A 22,143-nucleotide genomic window follows, 5' to 3' on the forward strand; every position below is an offset into this window, starting at 1 on the left:
TTGTAATTAAAAACCCAGCTCCAGAAGATGTAAATATTCATCATGCATCCCAGAGCCTAAGAAGAGAGGGGTGTGTGTGAAATCACTAGAATAGTATATTGTCTGCCAGAATATACAAGCTAATCATATTCCCATGGCACCCTATGCAACAACAATGCTGTTTCTATAAAAACACACACGCATACTGAACTGAAAAGGAATGGAATGGAATTTCTACTTATCTGAGCCAATATCTCCTAGGATTTCTTTGGCACGTGTGTGAGCACATTTCTCTTTTAGGATAGAAGGTGGGAGAGGGAGTCTTTATTGATTTCTTTTCAGTTCTTACTGGCCCACCCAAGTACAGTGAGTGAAGCTTGTCACCAAAGAACTGGCTTATTAGTTCAAATTCATGTGTGAATTGATGCCCCAGCAGCACCACAGGTCACTAATAATAATAATAATAATAATAATAATAATAATAATGTGCTTTTTTCTAGAAAAATAGGTGCCGGTACTCACCATGAAGTTACAGTAAGTGCCATACTGGTGGATCTGGCTTGTGATTTAAGTCAGGAGCTGGATCCTGGAGAAGGTTCAAACAGGCTGTCAGAGAGGTGTCCCACCCTGTGATGTCAGACACCTCTAGTCAGGCATCTCCTAAAGGGCTGCTGTCATCACTGCCAGCCCCTCCTGCCTGGAAGGAGCCTCCCTCCAGCAGAGGCACCTGAGAGGAAGTTGCAGGCTGAGCCAGCACCTCTGCCCTCAAGGACATGGAGATTGCCAGCATTGACATAAATGAACCTTACTGACCCAGCCCACTGTAGTAGTGCCCGTTTGCTTGCACAGAGCAGAAATGCCTGTTATTCACCACTGAGATTTGTGCCTGCACCACTCTTCAAAAGGAAGAGGTAATGACCGAGAAGTTTCTTGGATCAATGTCTCTGCTTGCACTTAACCTTGCAACTCACCCTCAGGGTATTTAACCTTTGCCTTGTCTATGTATCCCTTATATTTGTGCATTTGGCAGAAAGATAAGGAAGAACATTTGTGGCATAGAAAGTTACAGGATTTCAGCAGGAAGTTATGAGCTATGCACTGGTTGGAAATGAAACGGTGTGACTGCCCCCAAAACGTTTTCAGGCGCAAACATTACTGAAAACAGATTTGTGTGTGAGTGGCCAGACAGCATTACGAGCACAAATCATCGAATAATTTATTTCGAAGGGAAGAATTAGGCACTTTGTGTGAATGTGAAAGATGTCACTAAGGTGCTTGATCAATTGAACAATACTGCAGAAGGAAAAATACTGAAAATCGGGGGGGGGGGGGACTAGAACACACACAATGATGCAAGTATTATGCACCATCTTCTGGTCAGAGTGAAGTATAGACCAAGAAAATCCCCAAACCAAGCAGAGAGGAAAAAACACGGAACATGCAAATTTGAATTTGCTATTTGTTCAAATACACATCTAGTATTGAGACTTGTTTGAAAACTGAGACAAATAAGACAGGGTAGATACAGTAAACATATGAAGTTTAGAACATAAATGTTCACGAGAAAGACTACACAGGTTTAAAGGAATTTGGGCAATAAATTACCGGTAAGTGTTAGGAGTCATTTCCAAACCTGGAGGTTGTATGGTAAGACAAATTGATTTTGATTACAAATAATGAATATAATGGAGAACAATAACTGGAAACAAATCCATTAATTTTATTAATACAAAAAAGTACAAGAGCAGCGGAGAATATAGGATTGTTTCTGAAATACTGTCATGCAAACTTTTTTTTTTTTTTTGGAAGGGGGAGAATAAAATTCTAGAAACAGCAGAGTGGGAAGCAAAGATGTTTGAATAAGTGCCTGTAGGTTTTTTTACCTCTCTCCTGCATTCAAACCTGAGATGTGGTCAAACAAAAGCTGCATTTGCTCATCGACCACCTTCAAGGAAGCACATGCTCATGGGTGGGCGGAGAAACGGGTGTCTTACCTCTGTACAGCAGGATACCACCCGCACCAAATTCAGCAGCTTATGCACTCCCACTCCAACCTCCATTCAGACAAGCAAACAACATTATGACAGTTCAGAAATACATACCAGGCAGGCAAAGGCCCTTCAAAAGGGTGCAGAGCAGGGTCTGTGAGGGGTATGGCGAAGGGAGTGGGGAGAGCCCAGAGGGCCAAATGAAGAGGTCTGCAGAGGCACATTTGATCCCCAGGCCTAAGGTTCCTCATCCCTGATGTATATTCTCAAACACTAGTTATGGTCAACACCCTCGTTTTCTGAATGTTATAAAGGAACAGGAAAATATAGCTCAAATTCCAATATATATATCTATTTATTTGTTGCATGGTAAACATGAAAATGTCAGACTACCTTTACATTTTTTTGCCAGTGACAAGTGCAAAATATAGCAATCATTCAGTAGTTTGCAAATATTTGTTTATGAACATTAACTACATTGATACAGTTAGTTTAGTAAAAGAGAATAAAAAGGCTCATCCCAGGAGATTAAGAAGGGAAGGAAAAAAGCTTCCTCTCTCAAATCTATATTTTTTCTAACACCATACTAAGAAAGGGTTTTTTAAAGGAAACAACTATTAGCAAATACTCTTCTTCCGGTATTTTTGCTCCCAAGGAAGTTCTACTCAGCAGCTCATGAAACCAGTTTTTATGGGTATGCTTCAGAAGAAACTTAACTTCATATATCCAAATACTTTACAAACAGTTCTATCCAACTCTAACGGAATCATTATTATTTTACAAACTTTGAATTCTAAATGGATACATTGTTCTTTACAAACATTCAAATTTGTGGCCTTCATCTTTAACCTTTACTTAAATATATATGCTTCACTTACGTATAAAATAGAAAATGCATTCATTTTAGGAAGATATGGCCGTTTCACCTAGCACACAGCTAGGGCCCAGCAGGCTTGTTCTTAGGCTACAGTTAAAAGCATCATATAACTTTGAATTTGCAGTGGGTGTTAAATCTTCCAGGCGTAACCAAAAGTTCATGGTAGTTATGTGCATTTGTCAGGTGCTCCCCCTTATATTTCTGCTGGGAAATTTATTTGGTCTTCTTTTCCACCATGCACTCATGTTTCTCCAATTTCTCTTTGTAAGAATTGTACTGTGAGTCTGTACCAAACAGTTTATCCCACCACGTGAAGGTTGAAGCATAGTTGCCAATGAAGTTCATGTGATGGAAGTCATGGAAACGAGCACCAGCATAGAAAGGCACCAAATGCAAGGGATTCAGAGGAATGTCGTAGCCGCTAAGGAGAGAGAGAGAGAATTTACAATACAGATACAGAAGACATTGCTCACATTTCCATTCAAGTGAAGCATTGCGAAAATCAGAAGCAAGTCCCACTGAGTTTAATGGGGCTTACTCTCTGCTAAGTGAACCATAGACATTTACCAGTTACCATATTAACTTGGTTGTAAAACCCCTAAAGTTCATGGACTATTCAACTGGACAACATACTTCTGAAGCTGTAGAAGTAACATCCGTCATGTGGTATTTAAAATGTGTTTCTTACTTCTGTACTGATGATACATGCTTTATATACAGTCCCTGCAAGGAGGTCATGTAAATATCTCAGCACAAAGTGTCCACAACACTATGCTAAACAGAGGGATGAGGTGGTTGAATAATGTGGGCTCTCTCACTCACACACAATCAGTCTAGAGTCATAGGTAGATTTTGCTGGGAAAGTATTAAATGCATCAGGGGTGGGCAACATATGGCCCTCCAAATGTTGTTGGGCTACAGCTCCCATCAACCAAAAATTATGGTTAGATATTCTCTCTAACCATAGTTTGTTTCACTTGTTCAGTCATCACAAAGAATTAGAAAGATTTTTAATGTTTAGCTAATTATATCTGTAAAATAATAACTAAATAAATAAAATTTATCATTTATCATTTATAACCTGCCCATCTGGCTGGGTTGCCCCAGCCACTCTGTATCTATCTTTGACATGTGAAAATAGAGGGGAAGAGGGAGAATGTGAGCCTAAGGCTCACTTAGGTAGCATAGTTTCCACTTACATTTTATCATTTCTAGTTACATCTTAAACATACTTAATAGAGCAGCTTTTATGTGGAAGGTGACCCTCCTTGCTCAAAGAGTATCAAATTAATTTGTAAGTTTGTCACTGGGAATCTGAAGACTAACTCATCTAAAGAATCATGTGTAGTAGAATCCTCTGTATGTTTATGCAAGCTCTACTAAAGTCACTGAAACTTACTCTAAGGTAGGTATGCACAGGATTTCAGTCTTAAATTCATGCACTTAAAATAAGGACATTTAGAGGAAATCCTGAATAGTTAATTCTTAATAGATTTTTTAAAAAAGAAAATCACTTGTCTAGATTTTACTTGGTGACTTTGGGTGGTATTCAATAAAGTGTTAGAGTACACCTAGATGACTAATTTGGGTCTAATAATTTTACTATGTCTACCCCAAGTAACACTTTGTTGAATACAACCCTCTATATTTCTGATTAATATGACCAGACAGAACAGCGAAAGTAGATTACCTGTGGACGTCAATGGTCTCCAGCAAGCGACAGACCACCCATGCCCACATAAGCACCAGGTGATTGCAAAACACTATTATTCCAATGAAAAACCCAGTTCCAAGGATAAGGGTTTCTAGAGGGTGTGCATATTCAGCTTGCATTCCAAATGGAGCCTATGAAAGGAGAAAAAAAAAGAATGCTCTTTTGTATGCCAAGACATAAATATACGGCTAATCTGAAATGTATGCTTCCTGCATAGCCAGGTTGTTCTAGCAGAATTCTTCCCCTCTCGCAGTCAGATGCTGGTTTTACTGTTACATACAGGTAACAGAGGAATAAGTGAACTGAGTTTAGTTCCACTCCAACTCTCTATTACTACAAATTTTAGACTGCCCCTGAAACACTAATCTCAACTGGTAGCATATAACCATGATGACAGAGCAAGAACCCCCTGTAAAATATTCAGAATGGAAGCAAATCATAGCTTATATGATAACTTTACGATGATGCTTTCCTCAACTTCAGATCCCCCTGAAGAGGTTTTTCTGAGTCTCTAGTCTATGCTCCCTACTGAGTGTTATTTCAGTAATTGTTGTTGTTGTTTAGTCGTGTCCAACTCTTTGTGACCCCATGGACCAGAGCACGCCAGGCACTCCTGTCCTCCACTGCCTCCCACAGTTTGGTCAGACTCATGTTGGTAGCTTCAAGAACACTGTCCAACCATCTCATGCTCTGTCGTCCCCTTCTCCTTGTGCCCTCCATCTTTCCCAACATCAGGGTCTTTTCCAGGGAGTCTTCTCTTCTCATGAGGTGGCCAAAGTATTGGAGCCTCAGCTTCAGGATCTGTCCTTCCAGTGAGCACTCAGGCCTGATATCCTTAAGAACGGATAGGTTTGATCTTCTTGCAGTCCATGTGACTCTCAAGAGTCTCCTCCAGTACCATAATTCAAAAGCATCAATTCTTTGGCGATCAGCCTTCTTTATGTTCCAGCTCTCACTTCCATACATTACTAATGGGAAAACCATAGCTTTAACTATACAGACCTTTGTCGGCAAGGTGATGTCTCTGCTTTTTAAGATGCTGTCTAGGTTTGTCATTGCTTTTCATTGTCTAGGTTTGTCATTTCAGTAATAGAAGCTAGCTATTCAAAAAAGCAATTGGAGGGTGGCTGTTAGGGAAGCCATCCAGTGTAGGTTGAAACCTTACAGATGGGCGCTCATTAGTACAGTAGTACAGCACAGTGATGCAGAAGGACTAAAGTTCAGTCATTGGTCTCTCTGGTTAATAGGACCTCAGCAAGTTAGGAGACTCTGGAGAATTGCTGCTGGTCAGACTTCACTACAAATATACTAGGTCAGAGTGGGTTATGTTCCTAACCTACATAACCATTATCAGAATAACAGACAGAGATTATTTGTAGGAAAACCTGCTGAAGAGATTTTTTGTTTTTTGTAGCCAGCCATTGGTGGGTAAGAAGTTAGACATATTCAGAGCACAGCATTTAAACGGCGAACTGTTTTGAGCGATCAGTTTCGAAGTCTGTCCAACTATAGCAATATTAAACTCTTGATGAAAACAGTTTGCTAAGCATGCTGTTTTCTCTTCTCCCTTTTTACAAAAAAGAATAGCTAATGTATGTCTAGTGCTTTTATATGCTCACAGCATTACAACATTAACTATGTAACGTTCACCAAGAATTTAAGGCAATACATACCACAAACTCATGATGCACTTTGTGGATGTACTTATATATTCTCTTGTGATGCAGCAGCCTATGCAGAAAATAATGCCAGGCATCCTCAATCACAGCACATCCAAAACATTGAGAAAGTATCACATACCTTGGTGGGACAGGGAAAGAGAAGCATTTGTTAAAACAGGTACAATAGATTAGGACACCCTGTCTCCCAACCCCATTTTTGCTTTTGCAGTTCTATATCTGACTATAAAACCATTTTTTTTGTTGGAGAAACATGTTATCCAATAGCTTGCAAGGGCAGCAGTCTACAAAGAATTGGCAAAAGTATATTTTACCATACACAGAACCTTTGTACACAACAACTTTATTATTCAACTTTTCTTATGCACATCCCACTCTGCAATATAGGGAGGATAAGAGTGGCTTAAGAGATTACATCATACACCAACACCACTGTTGTGTATAATGCAATACACAAGGTTATGTTGTGTAATTATAATTATATATAATTATAATCTTATAATAATATAAATTGCTATCTACTCCATCTACTTACCATCTTGGCATGCTTTCCCAGTCATAAGGAATATTAAAATATTCTGTGAAGTAATAGGTACCAAGTATCAGAGGAAACTGAATACAAAAGTGATTGAACATAAGTATCTTGAAACACTTCCATTGCCTTTCCCAGGTTTCTGGCTTATCCTGTAAACAAGAAATAAAAGTATTTCATAAATAGAAGTAGAATATTCCAATGATATTACAGAAGATGTGTTACATGGGGTGAAGTACTAAATTAATAGTACTTCATACTATAGTAGAATAATACCTAAATTAAAGGTAACAGAATATCAGCTTTGTCTTATTTGACACAGTTTCAACTGATATTGCCCCAAAATGCAGCAACGCTGCTGCCTGAGATTATCAATGTTTCCATTAATATCAGATATACATTTCAATGTTGATTCCCTGCCAATTATCATCCTATTCCAGGTGCACTTGGGTTAAGGTGAGAGATAAATATTAAAGTAGTGTTAGAATGCTTAGATTTTTGTCTTTCAGCCCGGAAACAGTACTGCCATTTGGTCTGAATTTATTGTTAATGAATCAACATTACAAATGCTATTTTCAAGTCAAAAGTAAGCAGTTATGGTATGCATAGATCACAGCATCTATGGCATCAGAGCAGGGATAAGTAACCTGTGACCTTCCAAATGTTGTTGAACTCCAAATTCTGTCAGCCCCAGCCGGCATAGCCCATGGTCAGGAATGAGCAGAGTTCATATATCTGGAGGGCCACAGGTTTCCCCATTCCTGAATTAGTTTGCAGCCTGTACATTGTTTCAAGAAGGCTGCTGGAAATCAGCACAGTAAAGTAATCATAGTTTTATAACAGACTTCTGTGCCTCGGATGTCATTAGGAAGCAGGATACTATGTTCTGTCTACCTTTTTAGTAGAAACTGGATTGAGAAGGTACCAAAATTCTATACAATACAGTGGTGCCCCGCTAGACGAAAATAATTCGTTCTGCGAATATTTCCGTCTAGCGGTTTTTCCGTCTAGCAAAGCATCAATGCAAACCGCGGTTTTCGCTAGACAAAAAAAAAAAAATTCGTCTTGCGAGGCAGCCCCATAGACAAATTCGTCTTGTGGGGCAGCCTTCCGCTAGACGAAGACCGTCTAGCGGGTTTTTCGTCTAGCGAGGCATTCGTCTAGCGGGGCACCACTGTACAAACTTCACTGACTTAGTATTCAATATTGCAATACTCCAAGCTTTATGTTATTATATATATATACCATTCAGGTATCAGGGTTTACTTCACTCAAGTGAATTTCACAGACATGGTTACTATTAAAAACAACAAGAGTGCTAGGACTGATGCCATATACAGGGGCCATGTTCTAGCTTAGTGATGGATAGCCTGAAGCTTTGCAGACTCCCATCAGCCCCTACCAGCATTGCCAATGGTCAGAGATGACAGGACAATTTGGAGGACCACTGGTTCCCACCTGTGTTTTAGCCACTCTACAGCTTCTGTGGGGAAATTAGCAACTGTACAATGTTATCTCCTTTCTTCATTTACTAGCTGAACAATGCAATTCCATGCATTGCTTAAGCTAGAATCCTACACCACCTTACCTGTGAGTAAGCCACAGTGACAATCACATCTGAGCAAACTGTCACTGTGGCTTACTCACAAGTAAGTCCGTGTAGGGTTCCAGCTTAAATACATTTTTAACATTACCTCTTGTTCTTTGGGGTAGTGTGCGGATAACAGTAAACATCTAGCAAATAATACTGTTGGCCAACTTGTTCAGACGTTGCACTTTCTACAATAACATATCAAAACATACACAAACACCCTTTTTACATGAAAGCTTGCAAGTTAGAGGCCAGACTGTCAAGGCCCTTTGCCTCGTGCTTTTCAACAGCACCACCCAGAATTCAGATTGGAAGGCAGCAATACATACTCACAGATAGCTAAACTAAATATTTATTTTAAAAAAATAACCAAAATATGCACAATTATTATACAATCACATAAATAGGTGTAAATTGTTCCATGTTTGTTATAAAAGCAGAGTAAAGCGTAAGATCGGTTTTTTCTATCCTCTGAAAGAGGCTGCTCACAAAAATGTCACCAGTCACAAGCTGGCAGAATATGGGAAGTGAACTCATGATCTGGGGAGCTCCAAAGTTTTGCCACTTGTTGGAGCCATGTATGACACCAGAGCTGGAATTTTTCATATTAGACAACGCTCCATCTTACCTGTTGTATTTTATACTTTTGCATGTAAGGTATAAACTGAAAGATAAATCCAGGCACACATATTAAAAAGAAGGAAAGTTCATGAACGAGAAGTGATCCCCAGGTTGCAATCTGGTATTTGGTGTAGTTATTCAGCATATATATCCAAGCATTTTTAAATGGCTGTTGTAGCGGATTCTCAGGCAAGAAAGAGTCTATATATTCTACAGCCAGGTAAGCAGAATTCAGTATGCCAACACTGTCGTTAGTTGCCATCGTTCAGTTCTGCAACATCAAACCTGTAGCTTCTCTGAAGGATTCTAGGAACGGCAAATAGACATCATTGTAAAGACACCATAACCAAAATGACGTTGGCCAGCAACACAGTGTGTAGCTGTTGACTTGCATAAAAATAGTAGGGGACAAGATCTATCCATTTCCATACTAGACAACCGAGTTAAACAGATGTTGCTGTTTGCCCTTTGTCCATGTCTGGTAGGAGAAGAGATTAATTCAAACCTGCTTGCACTGTATACATTGACAGAATCTCCTCTTCTAACTGACAAGAAGGAAATGTACTGCTGCTTAATTAGGATGCCTTGGCCATAAATTGATTGATTATGCTAGTTTTCTGTTACCTAATAAAAAGTAAATTGAAAGCCTTGCATAAAACTACCAGGATTTACCTCGAGAGCGCATCCAAGGATTAACTACGAAAACAGTGGTACCTAGTGTTATGTACCGTCCCCCTTATGAATGCTGCGGGTTACGCGCTCTACTAACCGGACATAGATATTCCTTGTTTCGACCTTTGCCCCGGGATGTAAGCAGAAGTTGCGCTCTGGTGGCGCAGCAGCAGTGGGAGGTGCCATTAGGGAAAGCGCACCTCATGTTACGAGCCGTCTCGGGTTACAAACGGACCTCCGGAACGGATTAAGTATGTAACACGAGGTACCACTATATTATCTTTCCCTTCCTGACATGAACAAAGGACAGGTGCCAATGTTTACGTAGCAATTTCAGTCCAAACCAATTCTTGCCTATATGGCATTGCTAATAATAATAATAATACAGTGGTGCCCCGCTAGACGAATGCCTCGCTAGACGAAAGCATTCGTCTAGCGGGAAGCTGCCCCGCAAGACGAAAAAGTCTATGGGGCTGCCTCGCAAGACGAAAATTTTTCGTTTTTTTTCGTCTAGCGAAAACCGCGGTTTGCATTGCCGCTTCGCTAGACGAAAAACCCACTAGACGAAAATACTCGCAGAACGAATTATTTTCGTCTAGCGGGGCACCACAGTAATAATAATAATTATAATTTATAATTTATTGGCCAAGTACATTTTTCAATATACTTGGAATTTGCTTTGGCTACATTACAATGTAAAATACACTATACAAACAATAGTAATTTACAGAGCAAGAGCATCAGATTGAACAAAGTTTTCATAAGCATTCAATTTAGGAGGTAAAATATCAAATTACATGCATTTTTGTCTATTCTTCTTTGACAGCAGCATCAGTAATAAAAGAAAATGGAACGAGTGTAGCTCACTTGTGGTGCAGGTTTTCGGCTTCATGTTTTGGCATCTCTACTTAAAAGGGTCAGGTAGAGGCTCCGTGAAAGGCCTCTGACTCTTGAGAACAGCTGCCAGTAGGCAGACAATACTGGGCTAGATGGAAGATTTATGTTCTCTCAGATAAGAGTGCAGCAATTATGCATGGATCATTGCATACTCTTTATTAATTAATTTTGTGGGCCTGCTCCTTCCACCTGGCAATAGGGCCCTCTGATTGCAATTTCCAATTTGAACCACTCATATTTTATGTTATAATTTTATCTTATTTTACCTTCTCTGTTCCCCTTTGTTGTTTTCTAGGAACTATAGATGTAATGAGTAAGGATGCTTAAAACTCCCCCGTATGTATGTATATTGTTTGGAAAATAAAATAAAATAGCACAACATGAACCAGCCTAGAATTTTAAGCTACAAGTCAAAAGGAAACCCCTGTGTTACAACTCGAACGACAACCCAAAAATACAGTAACACGAGACCAAGAGCAATGTAATGAATTTAAAGAGCTTTAGTAATATCAATGAATAGCATGAACATTCCAAGGGAAATTCCTTCTAACGATATAACAGAATATAATGCGTGTGAATAGTCTCTACTAATTCAACATTGAAATATAATATTCCAGCAGAGCCGAAGTGAAGAAAAACTAGTGAGTGTCGGACAGCATTTCCGGATACAGTCACTGTTTTGTGGTTACTTCTTCAGCTGATACTATGTGTAAAATTTGAAGCTTCGGAACAAAAAAACATGGTAATACAGAATATATACAAACAAAGGACTAAATAACGCAATAATAACAGTAAATAATAATAATAAAATAGAAAAACATACCCCATCTAGTGGCACAGAAAGCATACAAAGAAAGGGACAGTGCTCATAAGAATATGTAAATACTGCCAACACATTGGAAGCTAGCAAAGAGTTATAAAGCCGTATGCAGCTAACTACTCTGGGGAAGCTCTGCTCTTCTGGTCTGAAGAGCTGTGTATAAAGCCCTGATAAATAATTGGATTTCTGGGTGTGGCAAGAGAATGAAGCAACAGAGGACACACCCAAGTTTCACAGATAACTCTCCATCACACATTTCATACTCCTGTGGGATCAAGAAATAGAACCCGTAACAGGATGGGGTTATGCAGATAGAGGTGGGGTTGATACACCATATTTTTACAGACGGCTATGGTTATTGACGGCTATGGTTATAGCCTATCTCAGTAAGCATTCACATACATGCTTTCAAATGATGTGTAAATTTGCTTAACCTGATGCAATAAAGTAACTCTTAATAAGGAGGAATTAAATGCTAATTATTCAGTCAGAAAATCCAAAAAAAGCCTCTGTGATGCAATCTTCAAGCAAAAACCAAAAACGAGCACCACGACGGCCAATAAAAGTAGTGTATATTTTTCTTTCGTGTATAATAACAGTAAGACAACGGACAGTGATCCGGTATTAACACCGTTTCGTGTATGTCTTATTCAGTCAGAGCAAGAATTTAGGCTCGCCAGATGGAACAATCCTGACCCTCCACAGTAGATTGGGGGAGACGGTGGGTACTTATTGTACTAGCTACTTGTGCTGGCTTCTGCTAGTGTGCCAGGTTACCTGAATATGCCCTTGAGTGATTGCCATATTTTTTGCGCCATAGGGTGCACCGGACCATAGGGCGCACCTCGTTTTTAGAGGAGGAAACAAGAAAAAAAAATTCTGGTTTTCCTCCTCTAAAAGCCCTGTTTTTATTTTGAGGATCAGCTAAAAGTTTTGCAGCTTTTTTGCAAACGGAAAAGCTCTGCTTTTTTTTTGAGGATTAACTAAACGTTTTGCAGCTTTTTTGCAAAGGGAAAAGCCCTGTTTTGTGGTATTCATGTAGAATTAGATGAGAAGTGATACATTGTCTTAGACATTGTGCAAGTGAGCAAAAGACATTCCGATATCCATATGTGATTGTGCTGAGTGTAAAGTTCCTTGCTGGTCTATATTCAAGATATGATTTCTTATGACCAATTCTACATGACCTGAAATTGGCAAGAAATTGGCTGTTCCTATTGGCTGCCTTTGCCTTCCATTACAGTGAGACGGGATAGTCACGTCTCTCTTAGTTAAATGTTGCTGTTTAATTTACAACTGGCTGGTAAGAATATATCCCTTTGATAATCTCATAGCATCTGTCCCTTTGAAGTAGATATGCTAAATTCCTGGAGGCCTGGGTAGTGTCAAATATGGCAGGGACCTGCCAAGGATGTTTACCCTTCCTTCCTCCCATCAATCTCCTGTCGTTTCTTCTACCTGATATGTGGAATGCTGATAGACCTGTAGCTAGGGAAGTTAGTTCCTGGAAAAAAAAACCAGTTCTGCAAGGTTCAAAGAGTCTTTGTTTTCATCCTACCCTCGTGGGTTTTTTGGGGGGGAGGAAGCACTGGACGATTGTCATCGGCTCGTTTTAATTCTGTAAGGCAGTTTTTTTGTGTGAATAAAAGTTCCTGGGTTGGGAGAGCGGGAGGCTTTTGGTCCACTCTTGTCTCCTAGTCAGGCTTGCTGGTCAAGACTTTGTCTGTCTTTTCTTGAACTCACGCAAAGTGGCTTAAGCAGAACGCCACACTGTTTTTTTTGAGGATCAGCTAAAAGTTTTGCAGCTTTTTTTGCAAAGGGAAAAGCCCTGGGTTTTTTGAGGATCAGCTAAAAGTTTTGCAGCCTTTTTTGCAAAGGGGTAAAAACAAAGCTCCTTTTGCAGAGGGGGAAAAGCAAAGAGGAAAAGCCCGGTTTTTATGGGGTTCAACTCACATTTCTGCAGCTTCTAAAGGGAAAGGGCGCCTTTTCTACAGTTTCCAGACATATAATCTAATCAGCCAGTCACATGTCGCTGGGCAAACAAACAACCTCCCTCTGCAGCACATTCAACAATGGAAGCCTGGGCAAGAGGGCGGGGCTGAAAGGGAGCCCGGGACTCTTATCTCTCTCCCGATCTCTTGCTGATCAGCTGCTGAGCGGGGTCCTTTCAACACCCCCTTTTCTCTTTGTAAAATAAAAAGCATGATCTTCTTTTGGCGCCTGGGCAATTCAGCTCCAGGGACCACCATTCACGCCATAAGACGCACAGATATTTCCCCTTACTTTTTAGGAGGAAAAAAAGTGTGTCTTATGGAGCGAAAAATACGGTAAGTTCCTCTCCATTTTCTCTCATTGGAACACAATTTTTAAATGAGGGAGTGACTGGGATAGTCAAGACTATCATTTTAAGAACTAAGTACCAGTAAGTCAGTGGGATTGTCTTTAGATTCTGTTGGAAGTATCAGCTCTGATCAGCTCTAGCCAGCATGGCCAATGGTCAAAGATGACAGGAGTTGTAGTCCAGTAACATTTAGAAAGCCAGAGGCTAGCCATCCCCATTATGTGTGAAAATCAACAAACATTAAGAGTGCTACACCAACAGAATCGCAATCACAGAATCGCAATCCCACCTCGGCAGTCAAAGTGAGTGACTGCAGGACTTCCGGCGGCGACGCCATTGCGGGCGGTCGTGGGTTGCCTCGGCTGCGAGGCGACCCAGTCCGTCCCGGGGGTTGGAGCCCCGCTACCGCAAAGCGGGGCTCCGGTGGGGTGCGGGAAGAGCGTCCCGCACCCCGGGCTCCCCGGCGGGCCCATTATGGCTCTGAACCCTTCCCTTGTTCCCCCTGTAAAGGGGGAATGGGGGTGAAGGGACAACAGAGCCGGGCTATAGGGGATATGCCCCAACCGGGACGTGGAGCGGCGGCTGCCGCTCGCGACGAGCGTCAATGTTCTCCCTGTCAGGACTGGAATTAAAGAAACCCGGTGGTTGTGAGTAGATGACTGGATTTGTATTCCGTTTTTAACGATCCGGGAGGTTTATTTGGAAAGGAAGCCTGCCTCCCTCCCCTCGGTGGATAGAAAATAACCGGTTTACTTCCGGCTGGCGACGCCATAGCGGGTGGTCGGGGCTGCTTCGTCTGCGAGGCGCCCGATCCATCCCGGGGGTTAGGAGCCCCGCAACCGCAAAGCGGGGCTCCGGTTGGGGTGCGGGAAGAGCGTCCCGCACCCTGGGCTCCCCGGCTGCGCCCACGGAGGCTCCGAACCCTTCCCTTGCCCCCCCTGTAAAGGGGGAGTGGGGGTGAAGGGACAACGGAGCCGGGCTTACGGGGATATGCCCCAACCGGGATGCAAATGCGGCGACAAAGCCCGCGGTGAGCGTCTTAGTTCTACCTTTGAAGAATGGAGCCAAAGGAACCCGGTGGTCGTGAGTAACTAATTTGACCAGAAATCGAGCTTTTGGAACGATCCGGGGGGAAGGAGAAAGGCAGCCTGCCTTCTTCCCTTCGAGTTAAAGAAGCTAACCAATTTGAGCAACTGCTGCTACAGGACTGCTACAATGTGCTTAAAATTGATACATGAGACTGGCAAACTTTTTTCTTGGGAAGTAAATTAGTGGAAAATATCTCCATTTAAAGTTGCGGTATCTGCGCTCCAGTTTAGGAAAATGGCGATGAACAGAGAGGCAGGAGTAGAAATTTGATACCCACTTCCTCCCCCTCTACCAGTATGCTGGGCTTCGTCCTTGAACTGGTACTGAACTCTGGACTAACGGACGAACAGAGGCTCACTGCTTTGAAGGTGGAACTGCTGTACAGGAAAGTCAAAGTCTTGTGTGGGGGTCTGAAAGAGAACCAATTGCCCACAGAGGAGGCTTTTAAAACTTTTAACACTTTGGAAGAAAGTCTTGCCAAAGAGCTGAGAGGGTGTCTGGGAAGATGGAGAGAAATGAGTGAGCTACTTCGGAGAAGAAACTCGCCTTTTGGGGGTGGCAGTCCCAAGGCGACGGTAAGATTTGCTATATCCAGTCCCCGAGGTGTGAGCTCGGGGGCCAGGGACAGAGAATTATGGTTTTTACAAGAAGAAAAGGAATGCTACAAAGAACCGGAGAAGCTGAGAGACGACGAGATGGACATCCTGGAGCTCGTGGCAAGGAGAGTTTTGGACTGTGCCTGGATCTGTGGACGCTTGGAGAGGGAAGCCACAGGGAAATTCAGTGTTGATGCCACCAGGAGAAGAATAATGGACAGAGGGGGTGTGGGGTGAAACACTAAGTAAAATTTGAAGTAGCCTGTCATGGAATTTTGAAATCGGAGGGTGAATACTGTCAACAATCTTTCTGTTTTATTTTTTGTTTGAATATGAAAGGAGATATTTTGAGTTACTATGTTATTAGCAGCAGTTTAAAGGATAGAAGAGATAGATATGATATAAATGATTGGTGAAGATTTCAATGGAAGAAGAATTATGATGAGATATTACTACGATGATGCATTGTTAGTTAAATGTTGAATATATAATTGTGTGTAACTATATAATTGAATTTGAATTTCAGGAGAAATGGTTATAAAATAGATTAAGGATATGAACTCGAAGGAGAAAGGGCAGGGGAAGTCAATGGTCAAGATATGGAAATAGAAATTTTCTTTTTAAAGAAAAGATGCAACAAGAAAACTTGACACTGTTTGTATTTGTTTTATCAATGTATTTGTTTTGTATTTGTTTAATTGTAGGTGTGGGTGTGGGTATATGTTGTTATAAGAAAAAGGTCAATAAATTCTTATTAAAAAAAAAAAAGAAAATAACCGGTTTAAGAGGCTGCTGTTACAATGATGGATACAAAGTATTTTAATCTTGATAAGTGAGTCTTTTCGATCTCCCTTTGGGGAGCAAGTTTGTGGAGAATATCTCTTTTTAAAATTTGTGGTTCTTGCGCCCTGGCTACAGGGAAAATGGCTGCGAAAGTTTGTGACTGAGTGGAAATTTACTGGCACTAAGATGGAAAAGTTCGGAAATTGAAACTGTAATTTGACACCTATGCCCGCTTCTGCCATGCTGGGTTTCGTTTTTGAGTTGGTTACGAACTATGGACTGAGTGATGATCAAAGGATTACTTTCTTGAGACTGGAACTGCTTAATCAAAAATTGGTGATATTGAACCGGGACATGTCAGAAAAGATATGCCCCACAGAGGAGACTTTTCAGGAAATGGCTGCATTGGAAGAGAGCCTTGGCAAAGAGCTGAAAGGGATGATTGAAGAACAGGGCAAAATGGCCTGGCGACTCCGGAAAAATGAAACGTCCTTTGGGGGTGGCAGACCCAGGACGGGGAAAATTGCTATATCTAACTCTCGAGGTGAGAGCTCGGGAGCGTTGGTGAAAAATCTAATAGGTCTACAAATAAAAGAAGAATGGTACTTTGAACCGGAGAAGCTGGAAGAAGAGGAAGTGCGTACCCTGAAGCTCTATGCAAGGACTGTTATGGACTCTGTCTGGATCTGTGGATTTGCAAGGAAAAAGGACATCTTGAGAAGCGGCTCCGGAGCAGGACGGGTAAAGAAAATGGACAGAAGGGGGATAGGGTGAATTGTATTAAGGGTAAAGAAAAAATGATTTATTATGGTACCCTGAAACCGGTTTGTCAAGACTTTGAGCTTTCGAATAAGATAAGGGATATTTTAATTTTGGTTATTAGCAGCAGTTTAAGGGAAAGAGGATATTTGCTATGATCTGTTGTAAGAACAATGTGTTAAGATATTGAATTTTGTGATGAATTAATATGAAGTTATAATATGATTTGATTTCTGTTAAGCTAAGAACGGGAAAAACACTGTATATTAGAAAATAAGATTTTCAAGAAGAATGTTTAGTTTTGAACTTTTTAAAATGAATTTGAATTTTTTTTTAAATATGAAGTTATTAAAATAATATTTGGAATTGGAACCGAAGGTGAAAAGGCAGGGGAAGTCAAAGCCAAAGATTCGAACAAGAATTTTTTTTTTTGTACAAGAAGAAGAATTATTGATATATTTGTATTTGTCTATTTGTAGTTAGGTGTTGGGTTAATGTTGGTGATGATGTTGGATTATTTGTTTGTTATGGAAAATTAATAAATTCTTATAAAAAAAAAACAAAGTGAGTGACTGCAGGCTAAGGTACCTAAGCAGAAGGGTGAAATCCTTATAATGGCTACTCTGCCTTTCTGTACCTCAAGCCTTACTACAGGTATATGCTGCACTTGATACTCAGGTTAATCTATTTGGAGGAAGTTTATACCTCCCTCTTTGTCCAGCCAGGTCTCAGATACAGACTAGACCAGCATGTTACTAAAATCTGAAATGATTGAGGTTTATTATTTATTTTTGCACACTTTTTTTTACACAAAAAGTAAACTCAAAGTGAATTGCAACTTATCAAATAACTTACCCAAACAATTTGCTATAGTTATGCACTTTTCAACCTCCTAACAGAATCAGTAATCTATTCTTCTACCCAAATTACAAGTTAAAGGGAGCGAGTGGTGCACTGGTCTAAACCACTGAGTCTCTTGGGCTTACCAACTGGAGGTCGGTGGTTCGACCATTGCTCTGTCCTAGCTTCTGCCAACCTAGCAATTTGAAAGCATGCCAGTGCAAGTAGATAAATAGGTACTTCTGCAGCAGGAAGGTAAATGGCGTTTCTGTGCGCTCTGGTTTCAGTCATGGTGTTCCATTGTGCCAGAAGCGGTTTAGTCATGCTGGCCACATGACCCGGAAAGACAAATGCCAGTTCCCTCGGCCTGAAAGCGAGATGAGCGCCACAACCCCATAGTCGCCTTTGACTGGACTTAACTGTCCAGGGGTCCTTTACCTTTTTGTTATTACAAGTTAAGAGAGTAAGACAGCTCCGCCTGCAAGTTTGCTTTCTAACAGCGCAACTCAATAGGGAAAAGTAATGGGGAGGCATGAAAAGCAAGCACTGGAGCAGCAATTCCTTTACTGGCCTTCCTCTTGGTTGCCCTGTTTATCCCTGCTGGTGGCAGAGGCCAGAGCATGCCACCCACTGGTTCCTGTACAACGCAGGATTATGAAACCAGATACAGGTACATCCTAGCTCCATGAAGCAAGTCGTAAGTGTGCAAAAAGATGAAACCTTATAGCACAGTCTCAAGGATGTTTACTCCGCAGCACATTTATCAAATTCAACTGGGCTAATGTTGTAGTGGCTGACCAATGAGGCCTTACAAATAGCGGGGGAGAGAAGACAAGCAAAATGCGAAGGAGATCGTGAAAGATACAGGAAATTGAATGCAGATTTCCAAAGAATAGCAAGGAGAGACAAGAGGGCCTTTCTAAACGAGCAATGCAAAGAAATAGAGGAAAATAACAGAATGGGAAAAACCAGAGATTTATTCAAGAAAATTGGAGATATGAAAGGAACATTTCGTACAAAGATTACCACAATTAAGGACAAAAGTGGAAAGGACCTAACAGAAGCAGAAGACATCAAGAAGAGGTGGCAAGAATACACAGAGGAATTATACCAGAAAGATATGGAGGTCTCATACACCCCAGGAAATGTGGTTGCTGACCTTGAGCCAGACATCCTGGAGAGTGAAGTCAAATGGGCCTTAGAAAGCCTTGCTAACAACAAGGCCAGTGGAAGTGATGATATTCCAGCTGAACTATTTAAAATTTTAAAAGAGGATGCTGTTAAGGTGCTGCACTCAATATGCCAGCAAGTTTGGAAAACTCAGCAGTGGCCAGAGGATTGGAGAAGATCAGTCTACATCCCAATCCCAAAGAAGGGCAATGCCAAAGAATGCTCCAACTACCGCACAATTGCACTCATTTCACACGCTAGCAAGGTTATGCTTAAAATTCTACAAGGCAGGCTTAAGCAGTATGTGGACCGAGAACTCCCAGAAGTGCAAGCTGGATTTCGAAGGGGCAGAGGAACCAGAGACCAAATTGCAAACATGCGCTGGATTATGGAGAAAGCCAGAGAGTTCCAGAAAAACATCTACTTCTGCTTCATTGATTATGCAAAAGCATTTGACTGTGTCGACCACAGCAAACTATGGCAAGTTCTTAAAGAAATGGGAGTGCCGGATCACCTCATTTGCCTCCTGAGAAATCTCTATGTGGGACAAGAAGCTACAGTTAGAACTGGATATGGAACAACTGATTGGTTCAAAATTGGGAAAGGAGTACGACAAGGCTGTATATTGTCTCCCTGCTTATTTAACTTATATGCAGAATACATCATGCGAAAGGCTGGACTGGATGAATCCCCAACCGGAATTAAGATTGCCGGAAAAAATATCAACAACCTCAGATATGCTGATGATACTACCTTGATGGCAGAAAGTGAGGAAGAATTGAAGAACCTTTTAATGAGGGTGAAAGAAGAGAGCGCAAAATATGGTCTGAAGCTCAACATCAAAAAAACTAAGATCATGGCCACTGGTCCCATCACCTCCTGGCAAATAGAAGGGGAAGAAATGGAGGCAGTGAGAGATTTCACTTTCTTGGGTTCCATGATCACTGCAGATGGTGACAGCAGTCACGAAATCAGAAGACGCCTGCTTCTTGGGAGAAAAGCAATGACAAACCTAGACAGCATCTTAAAAAGCAAAGACATCACCTTGCCGACAAAGGTCCGTATAGTTAAAGCTATGGTTTTCCCAGTAGTAATGTACGGAAGTGAGAGCTGGACCATCAAGAAGGCTGATCGCCGTAGAATTGATGCTTTTGAATTATGGTGCTGGAGGAGACTCTTGAGAGTCCCATGGACTGCAAGAAGATCAAACCTATCCATTCTCAAAGAAATCAGCCCTGAGTGCTCACTAGAAGGACAGATCCTGAAGTTGAGGCTCCAGTACTTTGGCCACCTCATGAGAAGAGAAGACTCCCTAGAAAAGACCCTGATGTTGGGAAAGATGGAGGGCACAAGGAGAAGGGGACGACAGAGGATGAGATGGTTGGACAGTGTTCTTGAAGCTACTAACATGAGTTTGGCCAAACTGCGAGAGGCAGTGAAGGATAGGCGTGCCTGGCGTACTCTGGTCCATGGGGTCACGAAGAGTCGGACACGACTGAATGACTGAACAACAACAACAACAACATTCTTAAAACATGCTACTTCATCCGTCTTTAAAATTGTCAAGTTACATAAAAACTAGACAGTCCATCCGTCAGGGCTGGCCAAGCTCATCAACCACAACAAACAAATAATATAAACTTTAGAATTTCATGCCATGGCTTGCTTTCTGGTACCTACCAGGCAAGTAGCACTAGGCGAATCAAAACAGCGATCAAAAACAGGCACCAGGAAAATGCCTTCTCCTATTACTCACCTGGGCCAAAAAACAACGAATTTAAAATAAAAATAAAAATAAAAATGCATCTCCCGAATCCTAAACTTCAGCTTTTGTCTCTGAGAGAGAAGTCGGCGAGGGGCAGAGAAATAAAACGGAAAATCGCAAAATAACAAGCCTCAGCGGCCAAGAAATGAATATTTTGGTGCCCATAAACAAAATGTAAAGGGGTTGCGTCGGGTGGGTGGGGTCTCCAAATGCAACGAATGAAAAGAGCACCCCTCCTTCCCTAAAACAACCCCCCCCATCGCCCCCGAAGGTGCCTCCGCCGCCCGCTCTCTATCCTCTTACCTGCGCCGAGGGATGCAGCAGTTCAGCCCACTGCTGCTCCGCGACAAGCAGCAGGCTCGCTCCTCAGATACACCCTCCTCCTTTGGCCACGGAGGAAAAGGCCCCCCCGCCGCCGTGATTGGCTGCGGCGCGAGAGGTCGTGACTGTCAGGCGTGCACCCAGCCCGTCTCGGTGGGCCGCCATTGGGCGGAGGAATGGAGTGAGATCGTCAGGTCTCGTCGGACGGCCAATGGAAGGAGGCGCCAGTTCACTGACGAAGAGAAGGGAGAAACGAGATGGGTGGATGTAGGGGACGCGGAGCGGACGGTAGCCATGGAAACCGCAGGGCGGCTGCACGTTTACCTGCTTCTCCTAATACCGAAGGGAGCTGGCAGAGGATCGCAGCCTCTGCTCACGGGGTTTACTTCCAAGGAAAGGTGGGCATAAGACGGCAGCTTTCCTATGCATCTTAGCTCCCCTGCCTCGCACTCCAAAATAAACTCACAAGTAATATTTGGTATTGTTTTCGGTTCATACAACATGTATAAATAGAAGAATGCAATTCTATTTAAAGGAGAAATATTCCATGTAAATTGGCACACTTGAATTTAAGCATGCTTTACAGTCAAGGCTGTAGGAATGAACCAATTTAAATGCTGTGTAAAGTTGGGATTTTACCCTCAGGACTGGATTGAAACGAAAGTTTTGAACAAGTTTTCTTCAAACCCAAGAAAAATGATATTAGTATAAGACATGTAACTAGAATAAAATTTTATTTTTTTTCAAGCAAATCATTGTAATAACTATCGTAATACAGCACTGCTATAATTATATATAATTTTCTTTAAATTTTGGTTTCATTCACCTTTTCCGTGCTGAAATGTCACAACCTGAGCGACCATGGCTCCCCCCCCCCTAGTTTTGATCCTGGGTATGCCCCTGATTCAAGTATACCGGTAAGCTAAACAAACTATAGCTTAGGGCTCCACTCTTGGGGGCCCCCAAAAAATTATAGAAAAAACTGGATGTACATTTCCAAAATATAATATATATAAAAAATAAAACCTACATACAGCAACAGTGTTTTGTAAGCTCCTGGCCGTGGCTTTCCCAATTGCCAAAGTCATGTTAATAACTAGGTTATGGGA

The 22,143-nt window shown here is 41.6% G+C and overlaps 1 protein-coding gene across 1 annotated transcript; it reads right to left on the reverse strand.

The window, feature by feature from the left end:
• Positions 1-2,298: 2,298 nt before the first annotated feature.
• On the reverse strand, positions 2,299-21,109 carry MSMO1 (methylsterol monooxygenase 1). The gene is made up of 6 exons (XM_033160254.1): positions 21,017-21,109; positions 8,989-9,287; positions 6,773-6,921; positions 6,232-6,358; positions 4,535-4,689; positions 2,299-3,265 (listed from the first exon to the last, which is right to left on the reverse strand). The coding sequence occupies exons 2-6, from the start codon at positions 9,241-9,243 to the stop codon at positions 3,058-3,060; spliced, it is 894 nt and encodes a 297-aa protein (XP_033016145.1). The 5' UTR covers positions 9,244-9,287; positions 21,017-21,109; the 3' UTR covers positions 2,299-3,057.
• Positions 21,110-22,143: the final 1,034 nt, after the last annotated feature.

This window comes from Lacerta agilis, chromosome 9 (assembly GCF_009819535.1).
Source record: "Lacerta agilis isolate rLacAgi1 chromosome 9, rLacAgi1.pri, whole genome shotgun sequence".
Taxonomy (NCBI): Eukaryota; Metazoa; Chordata; class Lepidosauria; order Squamata; family Lacertidae; genus Lacerta; species Lacerta agilis.